Raw genomic sequence first — 22,409 nt, forward strand, 5'->3', positions numbered from 1 at the left:
GCTATAAGGTTGGCTATTTGAGTAACAGCAAATGTTGAGAGACGTTTTCTACTGTAAGTTAATACCGCTTGACAGAACAAGTTGCCCAGATGATTCCAGGTATGCTTTAGACAAAAAGCTCATTATTAAAGGAAATAAATTCAGAGATGGAACTGACTTTTCAATATAGTTATGTAGAATTTTGTGTTTAGTTGACTTAAACATGTTCTGTATTTAGGCAGTGAATGTCTCAGCTCTTCAGTTTTGCTGTATTTGAGCATAGAAAGTCGAGTTATCTCTTCCCTGCAGCAGTTCAGGTAGGTGATCTGTATGTGTCCACCCTGCTGAGAAAGCGTGTGTTTTCAAGGCTGTGGGAAGAACTACTTTGGAAAGCAATAAAATGATACTCAAATTCCTTGATGTTACTGGGCATGATGACGCATATTCCTGCACACCCTGAACTGTGGTGGCACCCAGCCCCAGCAATGCAGGTAACTCTGCTCTTGTTATTTTCTGCATCCAGAGCTGTGCTGGGATTCCTCTTAAGCCAAAGAAGGCCAAGAGGAGATGAAAAGTATTGTCTACTTGCTTTACTTTCCTCTGAAATGGAGACAGTGTCAGCAAATGTCAATTTATGTTCAAGCATAAGGGGGAACCTGAGCATCTCAGAAAATGTTTCCACATGACCTTTCTCCAACTAATTTTTTGACTGTTTTTTGTATTCATCCATTTGTTCATCTGTTGATTGAAAGTCCTGATTTGTTATCATTCTAGTGCCAGCTAGTTCTGGGAACATTTATCTGTGTAATAGATAATTTCAGTTAAATATTACTTCTACTATAATAAAAGTAGAGTGGAATAACTCTTTCTGAAGCAGGTCCAGAAATGGAGCTGATTTGTAAGACAGTTGTCTTCTTTCTGTTAGTGTCTCCCAGCCTTGGGATAGATAGGGAATTTGCTCAGAATTTTATCGCCATTGCTGGACCTCTACCCAGTGAGTTAGTAAATAGATTGCATCTGCAGAACCAAGTCCTACCCAAGGAAGATCAGGGCCCCGCCGTGGCTGAAGCCCATGACTACCTGTGCCAACAAGATCTTGTGCCTCCTGAGCTGCTCCAGTACTTCTCCCACCTTCGTGAGATCGGGGTGACGCATTACAAAGTCTTCCTGCCTTGGGCACTCATTCTTCCAAAGGGGGATGCCAGGAAGCCAGATGAAGCTCAAGTGCAGTGCTACCAGGAGGTGCTCAAGACCCTGGTTGCTGCTGACCTCAAGCCAGTCGTAGTTCTGCATCATCGGCGTGTCCCTGGCGCTGTGGCCACACAGGCCATGGGTAGGAAAGCTAACGCTTTTGCTGACCTTTTTGTAGAATATGCAGAGTTCAGCTTCCGTGTTTTTGGGGACCTGGTTGATGTGTGGCTCACCTTCAGTGACCTGACAGATGTCCTTAAAAGCCTGCCTTACAACGACCCCCCGTACCGAGCCCAGGCCCTAGCTGCCGCTCACAGAAGAGCTTACACCGTCTACCACGAGAAATACTCACCAGCAGGTAAGGAGAATGGGGAGAGGGATTTTTTTTGTATGACTTTTTCACAAATATTTTGTGATGGGATTAAATAGCAACTGCTACATGCAATCTCTGTGTGAATATGCTATCAGTGCTGTCAGAATTACATAGAAATCCTTGAGTAACAGGTTCCTTCAAATCCCGTATTTTGATAATTGTTTTATAATTTACTGGTAATTGCATTTTACTTGAAAAAATAGCCAAAATAGTTGAGGATAATATAGATGTGTATTTGTGCATATTTATATTTAATCTTTTAAGCATCAGGGAAGTGTTAAATAGCCTCCAGTTAATTTAAGCAGCAGAAACCAGTACTTCAAAACCAAACATTATAATACTGTTATATGCTTTTTCTCTAAGGGCTGTTGTCCATGTGCTCTTAATTTAAAGACCAGCAGATGCCCCCATTGAACTGTAGTCTCATACTGTTCATATACCAAACCTGAAACGTGTTGTATAATAAAAGTGGAACGGAGACTTAGGAAGAATCTTTGATTCCTGCCCAGTCATCTAGTTTTTAAAGCCTTATTACTTATTTCAATGTCATTGAAAGCTGGGATTGCCATTGCTACCATTTCAGCCAAGAGAGGAAGATCATGCCATCAGTGTCTGTACTATAATCTCTTCTGTATGATGGGTGCGGGCTTTTTCATTAAGGCATGATGTGTTCCCAGGGAATACCGCTTTGGATGTCCAGATCTAGCTGAAGAATCAGGTCAAACTCAACTATAAGCCTTCCACCCAAAAGGTGGAAATCTTTGCAAGCGTATCGACAAAATCCACTTAAACAAAACTGATCATGGTTTAAAGTGACATTTCTCATTTAATCAAAGGGAAATTATTTTATTTAACTTTAAAAAGTTAATTAAAAGGTTAAATAAAGCAACATGAAACAAAATACTTTTTTATGTAAAATGAAAATTAGTTATCTCTATCAGTTACAAATTACTTTAAAATTACTCAAATCCAGTCTTATTCTTTTTTTTCTGTATACAATGACAATGTCATAATAATCAAGCTATTTTGTAGATAATTAAAAATGTATTTTTGTGTACCTCTTCCTGACCCACAGAGGAAAGACTAAAAACTTCCTGAAATGTCCCTCAAACCATGAAGAAACAAGGCACAAGAAGTCTCCTGTGAGATAATAATAGTGTGAGGAAGTCTGCAATGTCCTTTGTTTGACTTTCCTCATTGCAGACACTGGGGTTTTAAAGTAATTAAATCTTAACTCTACGTGTGTACCACAGAGCATGAGAATTTCACCTCTTCTCTGATGGGTACCTGGGATTTTGTAAGCAGCTGTCCTCTTGGGTCTGCCTTTTTTGGGCTTGGAATTTTTCTGTCCCAAGCAGACAACCAGTGGAGCTGGCTGAGTCATTGTTTTTTCAAATTTTTAATTAACTTATTTATTTTTAATTCTTGCATTTGTCAGGAATACTTTGCAATACAGTTCACACTATCTGGTGATAGCCCTTAGAACTTGCCCAGCTTCCCTCCCGCATCACCTGTCCCCCCAAGTTCCTGGCATCCCATTGTCTCAGCAGTATCCAGCACAGAATGGATTTAAAAAAATAACCACTGCAGGACCACCACAAAGGCATGAAAATTAAAGATATTACTTATAATTATTCATGGAGTGGAAGGGCACCCTCTGGACAGGTGTATTCAGATCCACCTTCCTGCAAGCAACAGCGCTAAGATATTTATGAGCCGTCATGATAAGAGAAGGTTTATTGACAAAGACTTCTTGAACTCTGCCTTTGAATTTCTGCCTTCTTCAACTCTCCATTGAAATCATATTCTGAAATCATATTCTGAAATCAGCTACCTAGGGCACTGTCTGATGATCTTCAAAAATTTCCAACTGATTTTAAAATAATTGCAGTGAACTGAGATTTTTTTATTTGTCCTTAACATACTACCAATAGACTACCTCTCTTTTTTACAAGGTGGAAAGCTGTCCATTGCTTTAGGAATGGATCATGTCTTGGATAGCACTTCATCAGAATTGCTTTCAGTTTCTCTTCAGGTAACACCTTCATAGAAATTATTTCCAAAATTATATAAATTTGATTCGATTTTACTTGATTTTTATGTACGGGGTCAAGTGACTTATTGCAAGTTAAATAAAATTTTAGCAAGTTGACCAATTGACCAATTTGGTAAATTTTACTTATTTGATTAGTCTGATCATGTGAAGCTCACTGATTTTAAAAATTACTTCAGCATCCTTTCTTAGCTAGTAAGCACTGATTAAGATACGTGGAGACATACTTGCTCTCATAATTGGCAATTTTAGCAATATACATGCTTAAATGACAAGATGTCTGCAAAAACTGTACCCATTGTTATTTTCTTTGCAAGTCTACTTAATGCACCACCAAAGAAATAGGTACTTTATCATCTTAAATAACTGCTATTTAAAAAATCTGCTTATGTTAAAACACAGACAGAGCTGTGCTAAAAGTGATCTAGTTGTACAGGGATGGCACAACGTGAGGAGAACGTAATCTCTACAAAGACGATAACACCCTTTCTGTAAAAACCAAACCCTCTAGTAGTTGTCTTCACCTAGAGGATATCAATGTAGGATGTAGTGAAGGTTTTTGGCTTGTATTCACTATCCTTCAAAATTTAGTAATAGCGTAAGCAATATTGTAGGCATGGCATTTCAAGGATGTAAGCACGGCGTGGTTTGTAGGGAGAGGAAAGATGTTGTATTAGACGAGCTGACTAAACTAGAAGAAAACCTTGGACTGAAAAAATAAGCTGAAAGCTTATCATGTTTTTTCCAACCTCATCAGCTGGGTTAATAAAAGAATACTATCTATTCCCTTGACTTGATGATTTCGAGTGGGACAACGCCGGTACTTTGGAATGATTAAAGACTTCTGAAGTGGACTTTCCCCAAAGGATTATTGATAAGGCCTACCTGAACCACATAGTTGCAAAGGTTTCTCTGTCTGGTTAATCATAGACTTCTTCAGTCTTACTAATTAAAGAATCAACTGTAAATCATTAGTATTAAAACCATAAAATACTCCTAGAATTACCTTTAGCTGTTTAGGTTTTACTTTGTTTAGGAGAGACACAAAATGCATTTTCCCATACAGTATCCAGTTTGTACTCATTATATTGTCCAGGGGTCCTGTATAGCTGTATGGCTTATTACTCCAGCAATGTATCTTTATGAAATATTTTACAATTTTATATATTTTTAGCGTAATACCTGCAAAAAATGCATCTTACTCCAGAATTATTCTTTTCATTTTCTTGTTTCCAGGATTCGGCAGACTTTCTGTCTCTCAGCCTTCAGTACTGCTGTGGAAATGAAACAGATTTCTACAAGAAATTGAGTGCATTCCAGGTAATGTTATGCACAGTGTTCAAAGTGTAGCAGCAGACAACAGGCCATAAATAGAAGGGGAATTTCATGTTTCCTGATGCGTGTCTAAATGGTTCTGATTTGCTGTGACAGCTCAGGCAACAGCTACGCTAGGAAACAGCTGCATGCTGCTTGCTCACTTCTCTGTTGTTATTCTGACTTAAAAACAGGTGTTCGAAAGTGCTGGAAAGGATCATCTTGGTCAGTGCCCATTATTGATGCATTAACAACTGAAGTGGCATAATTCTTTTGTCCAGGACTGAAAAACATTCTCTCTTACATCCTAAGTGTTTGATAAGCTGTTAGGCTAATACCTATACAGTAAAAGCTGCTCTTTTATTCTAGCATATGTTCTGTGATTGTACTACCAAACTTCGCAACTCCTCATCAGTAGAGGCAGTGCTAGAAAGGTCAATGAGGATGAGTTTGTGAAAGGTTTAGATCACATGGCAGCAACAATGTCAGTGATGCTATAGGCTAGTATCTGATATTAAACTTCTGGTAGTGAATTGCGTTCTTAAAACCCCTAAGACGAGAGTCATCCAGCAACAGAGTAGCAGAATAAGGAGCTACCCATGTGACACATTCTCTTTAGAGTCCCAGCATGCTACAGTTACTCTAAAAATCTGGAGTGGGCCATTTATGGCAACAGATTCTTACCAAGTAAGCTCTCAAAAAAGGACATTAATTCCTTGTGCCTTTTCAATAACAGGTCGAACACTGAAGATATCTGGGGTTTATGCCTTGATTTGTGTTGGGCTTTTTTTGGTTCAGTGAAAAATAGTGGGTGGTATTTAATGCTTACTCTATTGACTTATGAATTTAACTTTGTAGAACTTTATCACTGATTCTCAGTCTTCTAGGTATTTCTTATTCTGTGTTAAAAGCAACAAATGCCAAGAGCATGGTTCTACTAGCTGGCTGATGCTTCTTTTCATACAAGTCTCTGACTTCTGGTTTTGCAGAATGTGTGGGAAGGCATAGAGATCTTGGTTTTTAGTCTAAAGTTCCTTGATTGTGGTTCCATGGAAGAGAATCCTTTCACAACAGTAGCTGCCATTGTCACAGGTGAGTGACATATTTCAAGAAGGAGGAGAGTTTTTTAGCTAAGCTCTGCATGGCAAATTATAGAGGAAATTCAAAATTGTCCAGTCCAGAACGCTGCTATTAGATGAAATAACTTTATGGTTTCTTTCATAGCCTTCTTCAAAAATTAAGGGTGGATGGTGAGTGTTGAGGGAGGGGAAGCAGGAAATCTTCCTCAAAGCTTTTCATCATTTTCATCAGCCTCAGGTTGCACCAGGGGAGGTTTAGGTTGGATATTAGGAATAATTTCTTCACTGAAAGGGTTATCAAGCATTGGAACAGGCTGCCCAGCGAAGTGGTGGAGTCACCATCCCGGGAGGTAATTAAAAGACCTGTGGGTGTGGCACTTAGGGACATAGTTTAGTGGTGGACTTGGCAGTGTTAGGTTAACGGTTGGACTCAATGATCTTAAAGGTCTTTTCCAACCTAAATGATTCTATGATTCTATGACCATTTTTTAACATGAAATTGTAAATATCTAATAAAACCCCAAAATATTTGATCTGAGAAAAATAGCTATTAGTTATGAAAAGCACCTTGCTTCTAAAGGTGTAATTGTATGTACAAGTAGTGTCATGCAGTCCATGGCATCTAAGTTGTGACTAAGTCCATCACTTACCATTTGTTTGTTTTCAGCTCTTAATAAAGAAGAGACACATACGATTGGGTATGATGTTAATGAGTTCTTGGACTTCTCATCATCTCATGTTTTAAGGTACAGTTTTTGTCCCTTAAATCAGATACTATAATAAAGTGGTGTCCTCTAGAAACCTATGTGCAGGCAGATACAAGACAATTTTAGTGGTAAAGTCTGCTGTTTAGTTGCTGAAAGGACTGGAAAGGAATGCCTTTCTGCTGAGCCCAGTCTCTTGCTATTATAGGCAATGTAATCCTCTTCTACTCTCTCATCCTTGGTTACCCAAACTGCACCTTCAAGCCAATAGTAACAAGTACATTTTCCGAGCCTTCTGCTCTTTTCAAGAGCAAAATAGTTTAAATAAATAAATACAACAGAGGCTTTTGTGGGAGAGAAGCCAACTGGGCCTACAGAAATGTAGGAGATGTCATTGCGCAGGGAGATGCTAAGGATTACAGAGGCAGGATTGATTAGTTTTAGCTTATCTTTCGGGCATTCATGAGAGCAGTTGTATCATGCGAAATTGCTACGCACAGCAAGGATTTTGTTTGCACCTTTGACCTAGCTGTTATTAATTATGAGAATCTACCTGCAAAGAAATGCATTAGATACATAGCTCTTGAGCTGCTCTGCAGTTAGCTCATTGCACTTCACCTTCATCTGCTAGGCGGTAGGTTGGATTGATCAGATGGCAAAGGAACTATACCCTAAGTGGCTTACGTCAGCTAAATGGGAAGCAAATGTTTATTTTACCCCTCGTGTTTGCTAATTCTGTGGCACTGACACTCATCTTGGAGATTGTAAGTTCTTTTTATTTTATTTCCAGCAAAACAAATACTCTACAGGAGAATCCAGATGCTGTTCTAGCCCCTCGCTCCTCCTATCAAACAGTTTGGGAAATGTTTGCTAAGCAGTCTGAATTGGAGAGGGATTCTTTTCTGCAAGATGTTTTTCCAAGTGGTTTCCTCTGGGGCACATCCACAGGTGCCTTTAACATTGAAGGAGCTTGGGCAGAGGATGGGAAAGGAGAGAGCATCTGGGATCGATTTGGGCATGCCGGTCATGTCTACATGAACCAAACAGCAGACGTGGCATGCGACAGCTACTATAAAACCAGCTATGATGTTTACCTACTTAGGGGTCTTCATCCCCAACTGTACAAATTTTCTGTATCCTGGCCTAGAATTTTTCCTGCTGGCACCAACGAGGCCATCAACTCCAAGGGTGTTGATTATTACAACCAATTAATTAACCAGTTGCTAGACTCTAACATTGAGCCCATGGTGACTCTGTTCCACTGGGACCTCCCACAAGCTCTTCAGGTTCTTGGTGGCTGGCAGAATGACAGTATCATAGATGCTTTTGTAAACTATGCAGACTTCTGCTTTGCCACTTTTGGGGATCGCGTCAAGTTCTGGATTACTTTCCATGAGCCTTGGGTTATCAGCTATGCTGGCTATGGCACTGGAGAGCATCCTCCAGGAATTACTGACCCAGGAGTAGCATCTTACAAGGTAGGGACACAGGAATAACTAGGATCCTGCAGCTGCCATTGTTGTGTTTTTTTCCTCTGATGTTTCTGTATTTTAACTATGTTCAAGCCTGATGTGGCCTCTGAGACAGCTATTTGCTTGTTGGATTTATGATACTTGCAAAAAATTGGGTAGTTAGTGGGTGATAGATATCTTTATTTTATTTTTCTATTCTGACAGTTGGTGTTGATGGATAGCCAGATTCTTCTGCTTAATCCAAAATCCAAAACCTGCGGCACTCTCTGGCTATGATTATTTGTTTTATCAAGGTTTCTTCTTTTGGATGGAGACGACATTCTCACATGGCAATAATCTCAATGCTTAAGAATTTTTATGCAAAGCAGAGTGTCACATATTCCTCTGCTTTCTGCCCCCAGGTGGCTCACACAATTCTTAAGGCTCATGCCAAGGTCTGGCACCTGTATAATGACAAATATCGCTCTCAGCAACTGGGAAAGGTGGGTCTGGTGCTGAACTCGGATTGGGCTGAACCCAAGACTCCAGCTAACTCTGAGGACGTGAGGGCATCTGAGAGGTACCTGCAGTTCATGCTTGGCTGGTTTGCTCACCCTATATTTGTTAATGGTGATTACCCAGATATCCTGAAAGCTCAGATCCAGGAAGTAAACCAGCAGTGCTCCACAACAGTTGCACAGCTGCCTCTGTTTACAAAAGAGGAGAAGTCCTGGGTGAAAGGGACTGCAGATTTTTTTGGTCTTTCCCATTACACTTCCCGCCTGGTCAGTGCTGTGACTAATGGGACCTGCACACCAAGCTACGAGAGCATCGGGAACTTCTCCTTGCATGTGGATCCTTCTTGGCCACAGACTGCCTCTTCTTGGATCCATGTGGTCCCTTGGGGATTAAGAAGGCTGCTGAAGTTTGTTTCTCAGGAATATACAGGGACAAAGATCCCCATTTACATAGCAGGCAATGGTATGCCGACAGAAGATGTAGGGGATCTTATTAATGACACTCTGCGAGTGGATTATTTCCGCCGGTACATCAATGAGGCTCTAAAAGGTATGGAGAAATTTAAGGGTTTTTTTAATAATGCCATCTAGTTATTCTATCACTTCCACGGTGGTTAACTTTAAAACATCACCACTCACGTAGCAATATGAGGTCAGCTGCCTATTGTGTATGTAGTGTGACCTCATATACTTCAGCCTATCTGGTGTCCAGATATGGAACTCTCCATTCTGTTTAGATATGGGAATAGGTTTTTCATATATATGGATTAATGTAGCCTGGACCCTAACGTCAGTCCCTCTGTGACAACAGTGTTTATATACTTCAGCTCCCCTGAAGATGATTTGCCTGCAGGCAGGCTCTTGCCTACAGAGATCTCATAGATCAGGACTGAACAATGTCTTTACTGATTAAGCAGATCTAACTGACAGCATCCTGTACCATTTCAGGTTAGAATTTTTAAGGAGATGTTTATATCTATCACAGTTGTTTTGAGCAAGGTTCAAGGTATGCCTCTATCTTTGCAAACTGCTTATCAATTGACACAAAAATAATATTAGAGACTGAAGTTCTGGACAGATATAGAGATCTGAGATTTCAAATAGAGATTTGACTGATACTCCCTTGAGATACACAAATCAATACTGTCAGGAAAATTTTGTTAAAATATGCTGTATTAAATATGTTGGTCATCAGTATACAGCATTTGATCTTCTTGACCTAGTTCTCAACATACTGATAGAAGTGTTAAAAGAGCTATGGAAAACACAATTTAGCACTGCTGTGATGCCTCAGCAGAAATAATGAAGATGGACTGCATATGGGAAGAGAACTTTTCTGGAAGGAGAGAGATTTAGTGCTTTTTTTGTAGGCAATGATGTGAGGAAGGATGCTAGACTTGCCTCTGCTGGTATTGGATACGCTGTTCTGCTAAAAGAAACTCTCTTGTGCTCAGGGAAGATAGACAAGCACTAAATACACGTAATGTTTCAGTTTAACTATAGTGTCAAATCTAAAAAAGTACCATATACCTAAATTGATGAATTGTGCTTGAAAAAAAGAACACAGGGAAAGGGATACCGGTGGCACGAGTGTCCTATACTCAAATGTCCCTTGACTAAGATTTCTTTTCTCATGCATTTTTATCACTAAGCATTTGACCAGCTCCTATTACAGTGCTGACAGATACTCTCATTGTTTGGGTTTTTTTTTTTGCCTAAAAGACCATTCGTAGATGTTTGGCTTATCACACTGTTAGCCTCAGTTGTGGTGCTTATGTTGTGCTGTGGTGTTCAAATGAGTAACAGTGTCTTGTACTGTTTCTGTGACAGCGGTAAAACTAGACACCGTTGATGTTCGGTCATATATTGCTCGATCCCTGGTTGATGGCTTTGAAGGCCCAGAGGGGTACAGCCTAAAATTTGGGCTACATCATGTGACTTTTGAAGATAGCAACAGACCAAGGACTCCCAAGGCATCTGCTTATTTCTATTCCAGTGTTATTGAAAAAAATGGTTTCCCATCCAAAGTCTTGGACAGATTTTCTACACCTGTGGTGTTTGACCTACCCATGCCATCAAAGTTGCCGAATTTACCAGCATCAGAAGTTCCCTCCAAGGCAAAGGTTGTCTGGCAGAAGTTTTCATCTCAAACAGACTTTGAAAGGGACATGTACTTTTATGGGACATTCCCAGAGGACTTTACATGGGGTGTGTCGTCTTCTGCCTACCAGGTGGAAGGAGGTTGGAATGCTGATGGCAAAGGACCCAGCATTTGGGATAGCTTCACCCATATCCCAGGGAATATAAAGAATAATGATACTGGAGATATAGCTTGTGATAGCTACCACAAGGTGGAGGAAGATATTTACCTGCTGAGAGCCTTAGGGGTAAAGAACTATCATTTCTCCCTGTCCTGGTCTCGAATTTTCCCCAGTGGAAGGAACAACTCAATAAACAGCCATGGAGTTGACTACTATAACCATCTCATTGATGGACTGATTGCAAACAACATCACTCCAATCGTCACTCTCTACCACTGGGACCTGCCACAAGCTCTCCAGGACATTGGTGGCTGGGAGAGCAGCGCACTGATTGACCTTTTTGATAGTTTTGCGGACTTCTGTTTCCAGACCTTTGGGGACAGGGTGAAGTTCTGGATTACGTTCAATGAACCCCAAGTCATTGCCTGGGTTGGCTATGGCACTGGGGCATTTCCACCCAATGTCAATGACCCTGGCAGTGCTCCCTACAGGGTTGCCCATATCTTACTGAAAGCTCACGCCAGGGTCTACCACACATATGATGACAAATACAGAGCGAGTCAGGGAGGGGTCATTGCTCTGTGTCCCAACATCGACTGGGTTGAGCCAAAGACACCAAGTGACCCCAGGGACATAGAAGCTGCAGACAGGTACATGCAGTTTTTGGTGGGGTGGTTTACACACCCGGTTTTCAAAAATGGGGACTACCCCGAGGTCATGAAGTGGAAAGTTGGGAACAGGAGTGAGCTCCAGAACCTGCCGTCATCTCGCCTACCGGTTTTCACAGCAGAGGAGCGTGAATACATCAGGGGCACGGCAGATGTTTTCTGCTTCAACACGTATACCTCCAAAATTGTAACCCACGCAACAACCCGGTTGAGGCCCTTCTCTTATGAGTATGACCAGGAAGTTTTAACAAAGATCGACAGCTCCTGGCCTTCCTCAGCTATTACTGACCATCGGGCGGTGGCCTGGGGGCTAAGGAGGCTACTGAACTGGATCAAAGAAGAATATGGAAATCCCCCAATATATATAATTAAGAATGGGGTGGGGATAAAGACCAAATTGGATGTTGATGACAATACCAGGGTATTTTACTACAAAACATACGTTGATGAAGCCTTAAAAGGTACCAGCATTTGCTTTTCTTCTGTTGGTGTTGTGTGTCTCCTCCCTAGATTTCTGGTTACTTTCTTCCTCTGAGGAGTAGTTTTTAAAAGCAATTGATATTGGTCTTTAAATATTCTGAACACAATATAAACATAATGTTTCTTTTTATGATCTCCTTTACATGGCCATTTGTACTCTGTATCCTCCAACTATGAAGAGTCTCTTACGATCTTAGTTATCCAGTGCCAGCTTTAGGAAGCTGGAAGTGTGTATGTGCTTGCAGGTGAATTCCTTGCGGGTCATTTGATGTGTGATTATACCACTGATGCGCTTCCGTTTGTTTCTGGTCTTTCAGCTTACAAGTTGGATGGTGTTAATCTGAGAGGATACAACGCTTGGTCTTTTATGGATAACTTTGAATGGTTGAACGGTTATGATCCAAGATTTGGGTTGCACCAGGTTGATTTTGACAATCCCAACAGGCCAAGAACCCCGAAGCGCTCTGCTGTGTACTATGCAGAAATCATCCGCAATAATGGTATCCCATTGCCAAAAGGAGATGAGTTTTTATATGGAGAGTTTCCAAAGAACTTTTGGTGGAGTGTAGCAACTTCAGCATATCAGGTTAGAAAACCGAGATGGACTCTTAAAGTATTTGCAGACAGTTAATTCAGTTTGGATGAGACACCTACAGCTTTTGTAACATTAGGTTTTACTGTAATTGAGGCTTAGTGTAACAACTGCTGTAAAAGGAAGGTACTTGGAGATATTTAAGGGCATGGTTATGCCACAGGAATTGAGACAGCAGCATGGACTTTACAAGAGCCAGCCAACATGGAGCAGCAGGTGAACTGAAACAATACCTGTTCTGTGACATTGTACTTACTTTGCTAATACGTCTTGCCTTGAGGCCCAAGAGGTCTTACTAGGCACAGCAAAAACATTACTATTTCTAGTCTTAAGCTGATAAGTCAAAACATTTTGTGGTGCCACAGAGACTAACAGGCTGAATTCTTTGCTAGGCCAAGACCTAAATTCGGGGTTTACTAACAATTCCCCCGCCCCATCTTCAATTACAGATTGAGGGAGGATGGCGAGCAGATGGGAAAGGACTTAGCATTTGGGACCAATTTTCTCACACTCCCTTGAAAATCAGCAATGATGACACTGGAGATGTAGCTTGTGACAGCTACCACAAGATCGAGGAGGATGTGGAAATGCTGAAAAGCCTCAAGGTGTCTCACTATCGCTTTTCAATCTCCTGGTCCCGCGTTCTCCCAGATGGGACCACCAGATACATCAATGAAATGGGACTGAACTACTATGAAAGGCTTATCGATGCTCTTCTGGCAGCTAACATTATGCCTCAGGTAACTAAAAATCATAACTTTGAGGTAATTAAAAAATAACAGAACCCAAGTCTGATGCTCGGAGCACATGTGTGTGTTTCCATCCATGCCCTCCTCCACAGAGAAATTGTTTTTCATTGTGTTCCGCAAGGAAACATGGTTTTGTATTAGTAAATGAACTGGGAATATAGTGATGTGTTAGAAATTACTACCCACAAACATCACGGTAACTTTATTGTTGGCTGTTTCCAGTTACCTTCTTGCCCCTCATGTGCTTGGAAGTGGATTCCCCAAGGACCTACTCAGTGATCTTTCCAGAGACTTGAGATGAGGCCGACCAACCTGTAGTTCCCAGGATCCTCCTCCTTGCCTTTCTTGGTGATGGGTGTAACATTATTTTCCCAGGAGTCAGGAAGCTCCATTGATCATCATGGTTTGTCACATATAACGGACAGTGACCTCACCACTGCATCAGTCAGCTTTCAGCACTGTTGGGTGAATCTGACCTGTCCCCATAGACTTGGACACATGTAGCTTTTTTCTGCTTCTACCTGTTGCTTCCCCACTGCTGGCTGTCCCTGTCCTCCCCAAACCATGCTGGTACACGTAGGGAGTGCACATGGCTGCACCAAACGCTGCATACATGTGTATGCACACCATACTGGGACCAATCCAGGAATATCTACGCAAGCATCAGATCATGCCTGAGCAAAGCTATGCCTTCATGGATTGCTCCAGAATGGTCCAACGGATGTACCAGCCCCAAAAGGTGTTCTGTTGGACTGTATTTCATCTGAGAGTCAGTGCAGGTGCAACAGTTCTTTGCTGACGAGTTCTTGCTATCACAAGGTTGTGATGATTTTTGGTAAAAGCTTCATCTTCATCATCAGGCAGTCCTTAGAGCTCGAGTCATTTCCCCATGTCCTAAAGAAATTGAAACACTGGCAAAAAGGTATTTTATTTGAGTGCGTGAGTGATTGCTACAAACTCAAACATGGTTAGGAACAGGTAGCTGCAGATCAAAGCACAGTTTATTTATGTTCATAAATGAGGCTGGGTTTCTGTCCTTATTTACGAAAGTAAGAGTGACTGGTTGAGTCCTTTTTATTATTGTCTTTCCCCACAGGTAACTCTATATCATTGGGACCTCCCACAGGCGCTGCAGAACGTCGGTGGGTGGGAGAACGATACTATAGTTCAGAGGTTTAAGGAGTATGCTGAGCTCCTTTTCCAGAGACTGGGAGATAAAGTGAAATTTTGGATAACCCTCAATGAACCCTACAACACCGCGTATTTTGGCTATGGTGTTGGCACAGCTGCACCAGGTAGGACTGCTGGGCACAACCTCAGAGCTTTCACAGCACGGTAGGCACAACTCTGTTTCATGCTGCAGGAGAGGCTTGCAAAGGTAGAGCAAGGAAGATGTTGTGGTGGGGATAAATGGGCTTTGGACTGCTGTGGTGGGGTGAACAGGTCCTTCTTTCACTTTGCCTGTCCCCTCCAAGACCCATCCTCCTTCTTCCACTCCTCTAACCCACCCCTCCTCTGCAACCTCCGGATTACACTTGCTGTCTGGAGCAGACCCCATTTCCAGACCAGCTCCAGGGACTGTGGAGAAGCGTTAGGTCTGGAGGAGGGCCAAGCCCAGCTGTAGGGTAGAAGCAAGGGAAGGGGAGGGATGAGAGCTGGCCTGAACACACAGCTTTCTGCTCTCCATACTGCCAGCAGCAGCCTGTTGCCAGGGCTGGCAGCCCTGCACAGGCAGAGAGCTGAACCAGCCTGTGTTCTGCCACAGGGGGAGGAAGGGGCAATGCGGGGCCCTGCACAGCCTGCCCACTGCAGCTGCACCTTCAGCTGTCTCTGCTGAAGCAGTGATTTCAGACCAGGGCTGGGCCTGAGGGCACCAGGTGCTGCATGTTTATTCATATACTAGAGGGCAGTTCTGGCTGTCCTGGGAGATGTGTTAACCCGGGAAGCAGTTGATGAGAAAGCTGGGAACTGCTGCTCCACTGCCTGTGCTGTCACTGTCTCTGCAGGCATCTCCGTTCGGCCAGGGCGAGCCCCCTATGTGGTGGGGCACAACTTAATAAAGGCCCACGCGGAAGCCTGGCATCTCTACAATGAGACCTACCGGGCAAAACAAGGAGGGTTAATCTCTATCACTATCAACTCTGACTGGGCAGAACCAAGGAACCCACACAACCAGGAGGACATTGATGCTGCCAGACGATACTTGCAGGTACAGAGACACCCGGTCACAGCTCTCCCTGCTTCTCCTGGCTTTGTTCATGGTGGCACTCCCATCCTGGGTGCTGGAGATGCCCAAAAACTAGGTCAGCATGCCAGCATGAAAGAAAACAATGAGCCAGAGGCATCGTGTATCACCCTCTTGGTGGCTGATCAAGTATGTAACAGAAATGAGACAAAATACGATTGCAGTGCCAAAAGCTTATTAAATTTGCTGCCATTAGATGGGCATCCCTGCGTATCTCCATGTGTCTGTTCATTATAAATTCAGGTGCTAGCTATAAAGCAGCACATGAAGGAGAAATGGTTAAATCCCTTGTTTTGATACATAATTTATCCTTCTCCCTTATTTTCTGGCTTAGTTTTTGCTAGGTTGGTTTGCTCATCCCATTTTCAAAAATGGCGATTATAACGAAGTGATGAAAACGAGGATTCGGGAACGCAGTCTGGCTCAGGGTCTGAGCCAGTCCCGGTAAGAGCCCAGGCACATATCTGCTTTTGTTGTAGTTGCTGTACTGAAACCTGCTTTTCTGAAAGAAGTGCTAAATTTCAATGATTCTGTTGCAATGTTACTGTAAAAATCTTACTGTATCCTCACAGCAAAACTCTAGTGTATATTTTGCCTGTTCCCTGTCTTTACCTCTCTTGCAAACTAAATTTACTAATATAACATATCTTTGGGGTAATAAGTTGGCAGCTCAGAGTGATCTAGTAAGTGCTCTGCATTAGACACAGTGCTGTCCCTGACCATGGTAAAGGGGTTTTAACTGTTCTTAAAATGATGTCCTCAACTCAAGCACTGAGAACTCTTTGGTGCCTCTGAATTTCCTGTTTTCCATTCCCATTAATTCTTCTTAACCCTATTGTGCTAGCAGTGCTCCATCATGAATGTTGTTCCTTTTCTGTCCCTTTTTAGGCACATATAAGGCAAGCACTTTTTCCCCTCTTCACTTTAATAGCATTTTGATGGGGTATATTAGATCTGGGGCTGTTCCCAATCATTCCCCTCTGAAAATGTGAAAGCCCACTTGTTTTGAAATGAGGGAGATGGTGAAAGAGTCGGTGTGTGCTCTGCAGCAAAGGCAGGTCTCTTCAAGATTAGAGTTACGCTTTTACATGTGCCTCAAACAGTGGCATTCTTAGGCACTTTTTTTGACACGTTATTTCTTCTCTGGCAGTTGCAGCCATTAATAAGAGAGCAAAAAGTTACGTGTGTTGCTTTATGAGATAACATGCCCAAGCATCTCAATCTGGGGAAGAAGTCCTGTCCTCAGTCTAAGACTGCAAACTCTCAAGCATCACCAGATTGCCAGGAGCACTGGCTGTGTTTTCAGCAGGGGTTGCCCAGGGACGTAATTCCCAGGAGAATTTTCTCCCTCTTCTGACTAGAAGAGAGCTGAAACCTTGCTCCTTGTTCCAGGGTATCCTGGATGTCCCTGACTCCGTTTCTTACTCTGTGTAGGGCTGCAGAACCTGAAGGGGGATGTTCTTCTCTGAGGAGGCCTGCCTTTTGAAGGGAACCAAGCACTTTGGGATTAAATGGTAGAGTCCACACAGAGCCTAGTTCCCAGTTTCTCCTGGGTTTTCCCGTGTTCCTCCAGAAGGATCGTGGTACCTCCCCTTGTGCTTGTGGTGCTGGTACCAAGGATACCAGCATTACACATAGAGTGTGTTCAAAGTGTGGATCTCGGGGAGAAAGCGCAGAATTTTTTATTGTTTCCCATGTAGAAGCCAGAGTTCATGAGACAACACTCTATTAGCCTCTGCCATGACCTACCAAGTACTACTACTGCCACACAGAGAAGAACTCCTCTTGTAGCAGATGCCTGCTCCTGTGAAGCACATCTTAGCTGGTTGCACCTTCAGTGCGTGCAAGCAGGAGCACAGTGTTTTGAGGGGGCTCATGACAGCTTCCCTGAGCAGGGAGGACAGGACCTCTGGATGTCACTGGCTGCTAAGAGGCACCATTTCATGCTTCCCTCTCTCAGTGCTAGTCATGGTCTTGCAGGATGGTGGGCTGAGACAGGTCACTCGCAAACACTGCAGCTCTGGCTGCAGGGGTGTGGTGAGTACGGCCACCAAAATGATTGTCACTAGTTCCTCCCAACGCATTCCTGACTGGGCAAACACTGTTTCTCGTCTTATAAAGCAGGATGACGGTCAAACTTCTTGTTTGACCACGAGCAGGACCTCTAGCCATCACGTGTCTCTTTTCTGGTCAGTGAAAGGTCTGTTCCTCTCGGAGAACGTTAGAGCAGACTGCATGAATTTTATATTCTTGCAAAAGCTTAGTTTGTACAACAGGACTGGGGAGGGGTAGAAGCAAAAGAAGGGGAAATCCTGAGAAGACTTACTTACATTTTGAGGGGTTTATGCTTTTCTCTGTTTTCTATTGCAGACTTCCAGAATTTACTGAAAGTGAAAAGCAAAGAATTAAAGGCACTTATGACTACTTTGGTCTAAATCATTATACTACAGTTTTAACGTACAACATAAACTATCCTGCTGGTGTTCTGTCGTATGACTCTGATAAGTAAGAGATTAATGTAAACTATTGGTCAAGTAAAATAGGCGCACCTAGAGCCTGGGCCAACTGAGCAATGTAAACTGATAGCAAATAAAGCTGCGAGACAAATATTTTAAGCTGTTACAACCAATAATAGGGAAAATATCCCCAAGCAGTATCTGTGATACTGTTATCTTCACAGAAGTTCAGCAACGGCCCTTTTTTTACAGACCTGATGATAAATGTGAATGTTTAAAACAGAACAAAGAGAATTAGAGGATCTGCTAAAGGAAGGAATCTGCACTTGTGAGCCGCCCAATGGTTTGGGATCAGCTGTAAACAGTATTTATCATATTTCCTGTCCCCAATCTGCAGTTTGAAATGCTAGATTATCTTGGTTTATGGATACTGCTCCATTTGCTGTTAAACAGTTGTTAGTTCCCTCACCACCTCAGGTAAATGTAAGTTCAAAGCCTAAATAGCTAAATGACTTCATGGTTAAGTACACACAAAGCAAGATGTTTATTTAGAAACCGGTTTCTTCCCCTGGCTTCAAAAGGTAAACAATAGGAGCTTACTAGTTTTTCTGATGAGCATTAAGGTCATGGTGGGACCAGACACAGGGGAGAACATAGGCTGTTTTCCCGACACGTTTCCACAGAAAATGTATGGAATTATTATAAACTTCCCTTTGCTGCTGCATGCCAGCCCCTGTGGTTTAGCCCCGCAGAAGGACATTGGGCTCAGTCTTGCATTCCTGGACGTAGGTGTAAACGGCGATTTTGTGTGCTCAAGCACTGTATTATACATTGAACAGTAGGAATGTTGTCAAAGGAGAAAGATCTGGAGCTAACCTCACATCCTCAGCCGTAGTTGATTTAAGCAGAATATGATTGTAAAGCAAAGTCTGAAAAATGTTTCCTAGAGGCTTGCGAGCACCAGCTCCACCTCAGCCCACTGTGTTTTCACCAGTTTGACATGTTGTCACCTCTGGTTCAATTTTCTGCAGAGCTCAGCACCGTATTTCTCAGCCCTGCAGCAATGAGGTGGCAGGCACAGTAGCAGGCATTTGGGACTAGTCCCTTGATAAGTGTGTCCTCCTCCACAGGGGTGTAGCTTCAGTAACCGACCGCAGCTGGCTGAACTCTGGTTCCTTCTGGCTAAAGGTGACACCCTTTGGTTTCCGAAAGCTCCTGAGATGGATAAAGGAAGAGTACAACAACCCTCCTGTTTATGTGACTGAAAATGGGATCTCAGAAAGGGGCGCCTTAGACCTCAATGACACTTGGCGAACACATTACTATCAGAGCTACATTGACGAAGCACTGAAAGGTGAGAATGATTATTTCAATCTGATCATCCAAACCTCTAGAGAGCAGCAGTGTCTTTCCACAAGACTGATGCGTATAAAGCAAGTTCCTAAGAGCTGAAAGACCACTGCCATCACACATGCAAGTTAACACACTCACATGGGTTTACTCCGTATCCACTTCTAAGAGCCTTTGGGTTTAGCAGAAACTGGCCATGGATAGCCATGACTTTGCAGGGAAAGGTGATCTAAAGGAAGAACAAACCCTGGGCTTAGTAGGGTCACTGCTTCCTTGCATAGCTGCATTTGGCAAGAGAAGGCACTGCTACTTGATTAGTATCTATTTTGACTTCTAGTTTGGTTACTGCTGTGTCTAAAAACTGCATCTTTTTTAAAAAAAACAAACCAACTCCAAACTGGTTTCAATTACAGCAGTGATCAAGCAACATCGGGGAAGGGCTTTTTCAGTTTGCTTTTCTGATGCACTGGGAGCTGCTGGCCAGATGTTCAGAAAGTGCTCGTTTACTGCCTTTTAGCAGCGAGGCCCCACTAGCACTTGTTTAAAAACCCATGGCATGTTGATGGCTTTTCTTCTCTGTTCCTAAACCTTTGTTTATTGAACAAAAGCTTTGATTTTTTTGAAGCAGAGGAAAGCAGCCTCTGACACTGGCAGGCTGACTGAGCTGTAATTTGGCAGCTGAACTACCTCAAAGCAACTGAGCTAAAGCAACATGCGAGAGAGGTGGGAATGGGGAGACAGGGAGACGGTGAGACCAAGGCCAATGTGGCAATAATCTCACTGTACTCGGGACCCTGCTGCTGCGTGGTGTCCCGGAGCACTTTTGTGCTGCTGCTGGCCTAGGGGTGACACCTCCTGTCACCCAGCTGCACAACTAACCTGTTCTGTCTGGTCCTGGTAACAGCTGTTGTGCTTGATGGCGTTGACTTACGAGGCTACACCGCGTGGACACTGATGGACAACTTTGAGTGGGCAGTGGGCTTCGACGAAAGGTTTGGGTTCTATCACGTGAATTTCACAGACCCGAACTTGCCGCGGCGCCCCAAGGCCTCTGCCAGGTATTACTCACAGATCATAAACTGCAATGGGTTTCCAGACCCAGCAACGGGCCCACATCCCTGTCTGGAGCTGGAGCCTGAAGGTAAGCGATGCAGCAGAAGTTGTGCTCGTTTCCGTGTGTATGCATCTGATTCTAATCCCAAGAGATTTCCATAATCTGTAGTCATTAAAGACACCACCATTTTCTGCAATATTATAAGGGCTCCAGTTGTGCACTGACTAGTCATCAGTTATGACTGAAGATATTCATGCAGAATTACGTCACTTCTGTATGCAAAACCAGAACAATGACTAAATTCTGTGCGACAGCACCTCAATACATGCCTGCCTCCAAAACGCAGCAAAAAAGTTATTCTACCTTTCTCTGATTAACAGAACTGCCTAAGATGTTTTCCAAATCACACGCATTCAGTATTCCCACATCATTTTTTCTAAACAATTTTGAATACTTTATTATATTTACTGAATACTGTATTGTCAGTGTTTTGAGTAAGCATTTTAAAATATTCTTTTGTCATTTACGTTCTCTGAACTTGAGGAGAATGCTGAATAGCAACCATTATTAGTGTGGGGTTTTTAAATAATTGTTTTTATCAGCTTTTTGGGATGACCGTGGCTGCCAGAGAATACTCATCTCTCCTAGAATCTCAAGACATACACTATGAGCCTCAGCTTTGCCTTTACTATGAGCTAGAATCGTGTCAATCACTGATTGCAATGCATACCTGCATATGAAAGAGTTCACCCCAGGCTGCGTACTAATACTTTCTTATTGTTTTCCCATGGACAGTGACACCAACAGGCACCACACCAGGACCGGCTGACAGCGTGCACTTCTTGGGATTAGATTTAACATCACAAAGTGCAGAAATAGCACTGTATGTACTTTTTGCTCTTTCTGCAGTTGGAGCACTGGGCTTGGCTCTCTTTGCATGTATGTATGGAAAATTATCCAAAAGATCCCATAAACAATCACATATGGAACTTAGTAAACTGTAAAGTGCCCACTTGCTAAAGTGTTTGGTTTTGTTTTTTTATAAAAAAGCCTACAGCACCAGGAAAAGAAACCTACGGCAACTTTGTGTCTTGCCTTAGAGATTAGCTCCCCCATAATTTTGTTGTTTGCTTACCAACTTTAAAATGCAAAGGAAAACTTTTTTTCTGTGTTAACTGTCTCTTTTCTCCCCAGGCATTATTGATTTTATTTATTAGAAACAAAAGTAAAATTGCTTGTTGCTATCTGCATAAGGATTCTGAACTTCTCTTCTCATTTCATCATCTCCCCTTGGATGATGCAGGTCTCTTCAAGGGATCTGAGAGCAGCCCCTAGAAACTCTACTGCTGCTTGGTGTTCTTAAGACAAGTTAGTGTCTATACTGGTGAAAACTGGTCTAGGAGAATGTAACTGTTCTATTGCAGCTACTGTATTGGGGGTTTTTTCCCCTTTCCTTTATTTCATATATCGTATTTTTTGAATTATGTATCCTAAATTAAGAAAAAGGAAGTGGCCCTAGTACTATGCCTTCACATTTAAATAAAGTGTGATACTTAATTAAATCTGATTTAAATAGGAATCTGAAGCAGCACAGACATCTGTAACAATGAGATACACCATACTTGGGGGGGGAGGAAGGTTGATATCCTTCCATGGAGGAAGGCTATGACCTTTCCTCCAAAAGAAAAGCTTCCAGGCTCTTTTATTGCAGCCCCCTGCTAACAACATTTCTATTTTATGTGATAAAGACCTATCTTTTTTCTTTCTGTACCATAGCCTGGACTCAAAACACTATTTCAGATGTGTTTTACCAGATTTTAATAAGAACAACTCCTGCATAAAGTCATTAAAATATAGCAGACAAACTTTTTGTTCCAGTTTAAAACTTCAGT

At 42.5% G+C, this 22,409-nt stretch overlaps 1 protein-coding gene across 2 annotated transcripts; it reads left to right on the forward strand.

The window, feature by feature from the left end:
- Positions 1-864: 864 nt before the first annotated feature.
- Positions 865-21,521, forward strand: LCT (lactase). 2 transcript variants are annotated; one of them, XM_009809242.2, is made up of 19 exons: positions 865-1,528; positions 3,499-3,524; positions 4,067-4,135; positions 4,833-4,916; positions 5,900-6,002; positions 6,657-6,727; positions 7,100-7,145; positions 7,489-8,171; positions 8,567-9,212; positions 10,493-12,052; positions 12,389-12,657; positions 13,113-13,403; positions 14,509-14,707; positions 15,419-15,621; positions 15,992-16,101; positions 18,028-18,162; positions 19,244-19,467; positions 20,368-20,604; positions 21,313-21,521. In XM_009809242.2, the coding sequence occupies exons 1-19, from the start codon at positions 865-867 to the stop codon at positions 21,519-21,521; spliced, it is 5,829 nt and encodes a 1,942-aa protein (XP_009807544.2). The 2 variants fall into 2 exon arrangements, with proteins under 2 accessions (XP_009807544.2, XP_059676581.1); XM_059820598.1 differs by lacking the exons at positions 4,067-4,135; positions 7,100-7,145 and having other exon boundaries at positions 3,499-3,578; positions 6,657-6,735; positions 7,484-8,171.
- The last annotated feature ends 888 nt before the right edge of the window (positions 21,522-22,409 follow it).

Source organism: Gavia stellata, chromosome 8 (assembly GCF_030936135.1).
Source record: "Gavia stellata isolate bGavSte3 chromosome 8, bGavSte3.hap2, whole genome shotgun sequence".
Classification (NCBI taxonomy): Eukaryota; Metazoa; Chordata; class Aves; order Gaviiformes; family Gaviidae; genus Gavia; species Gavia stellata.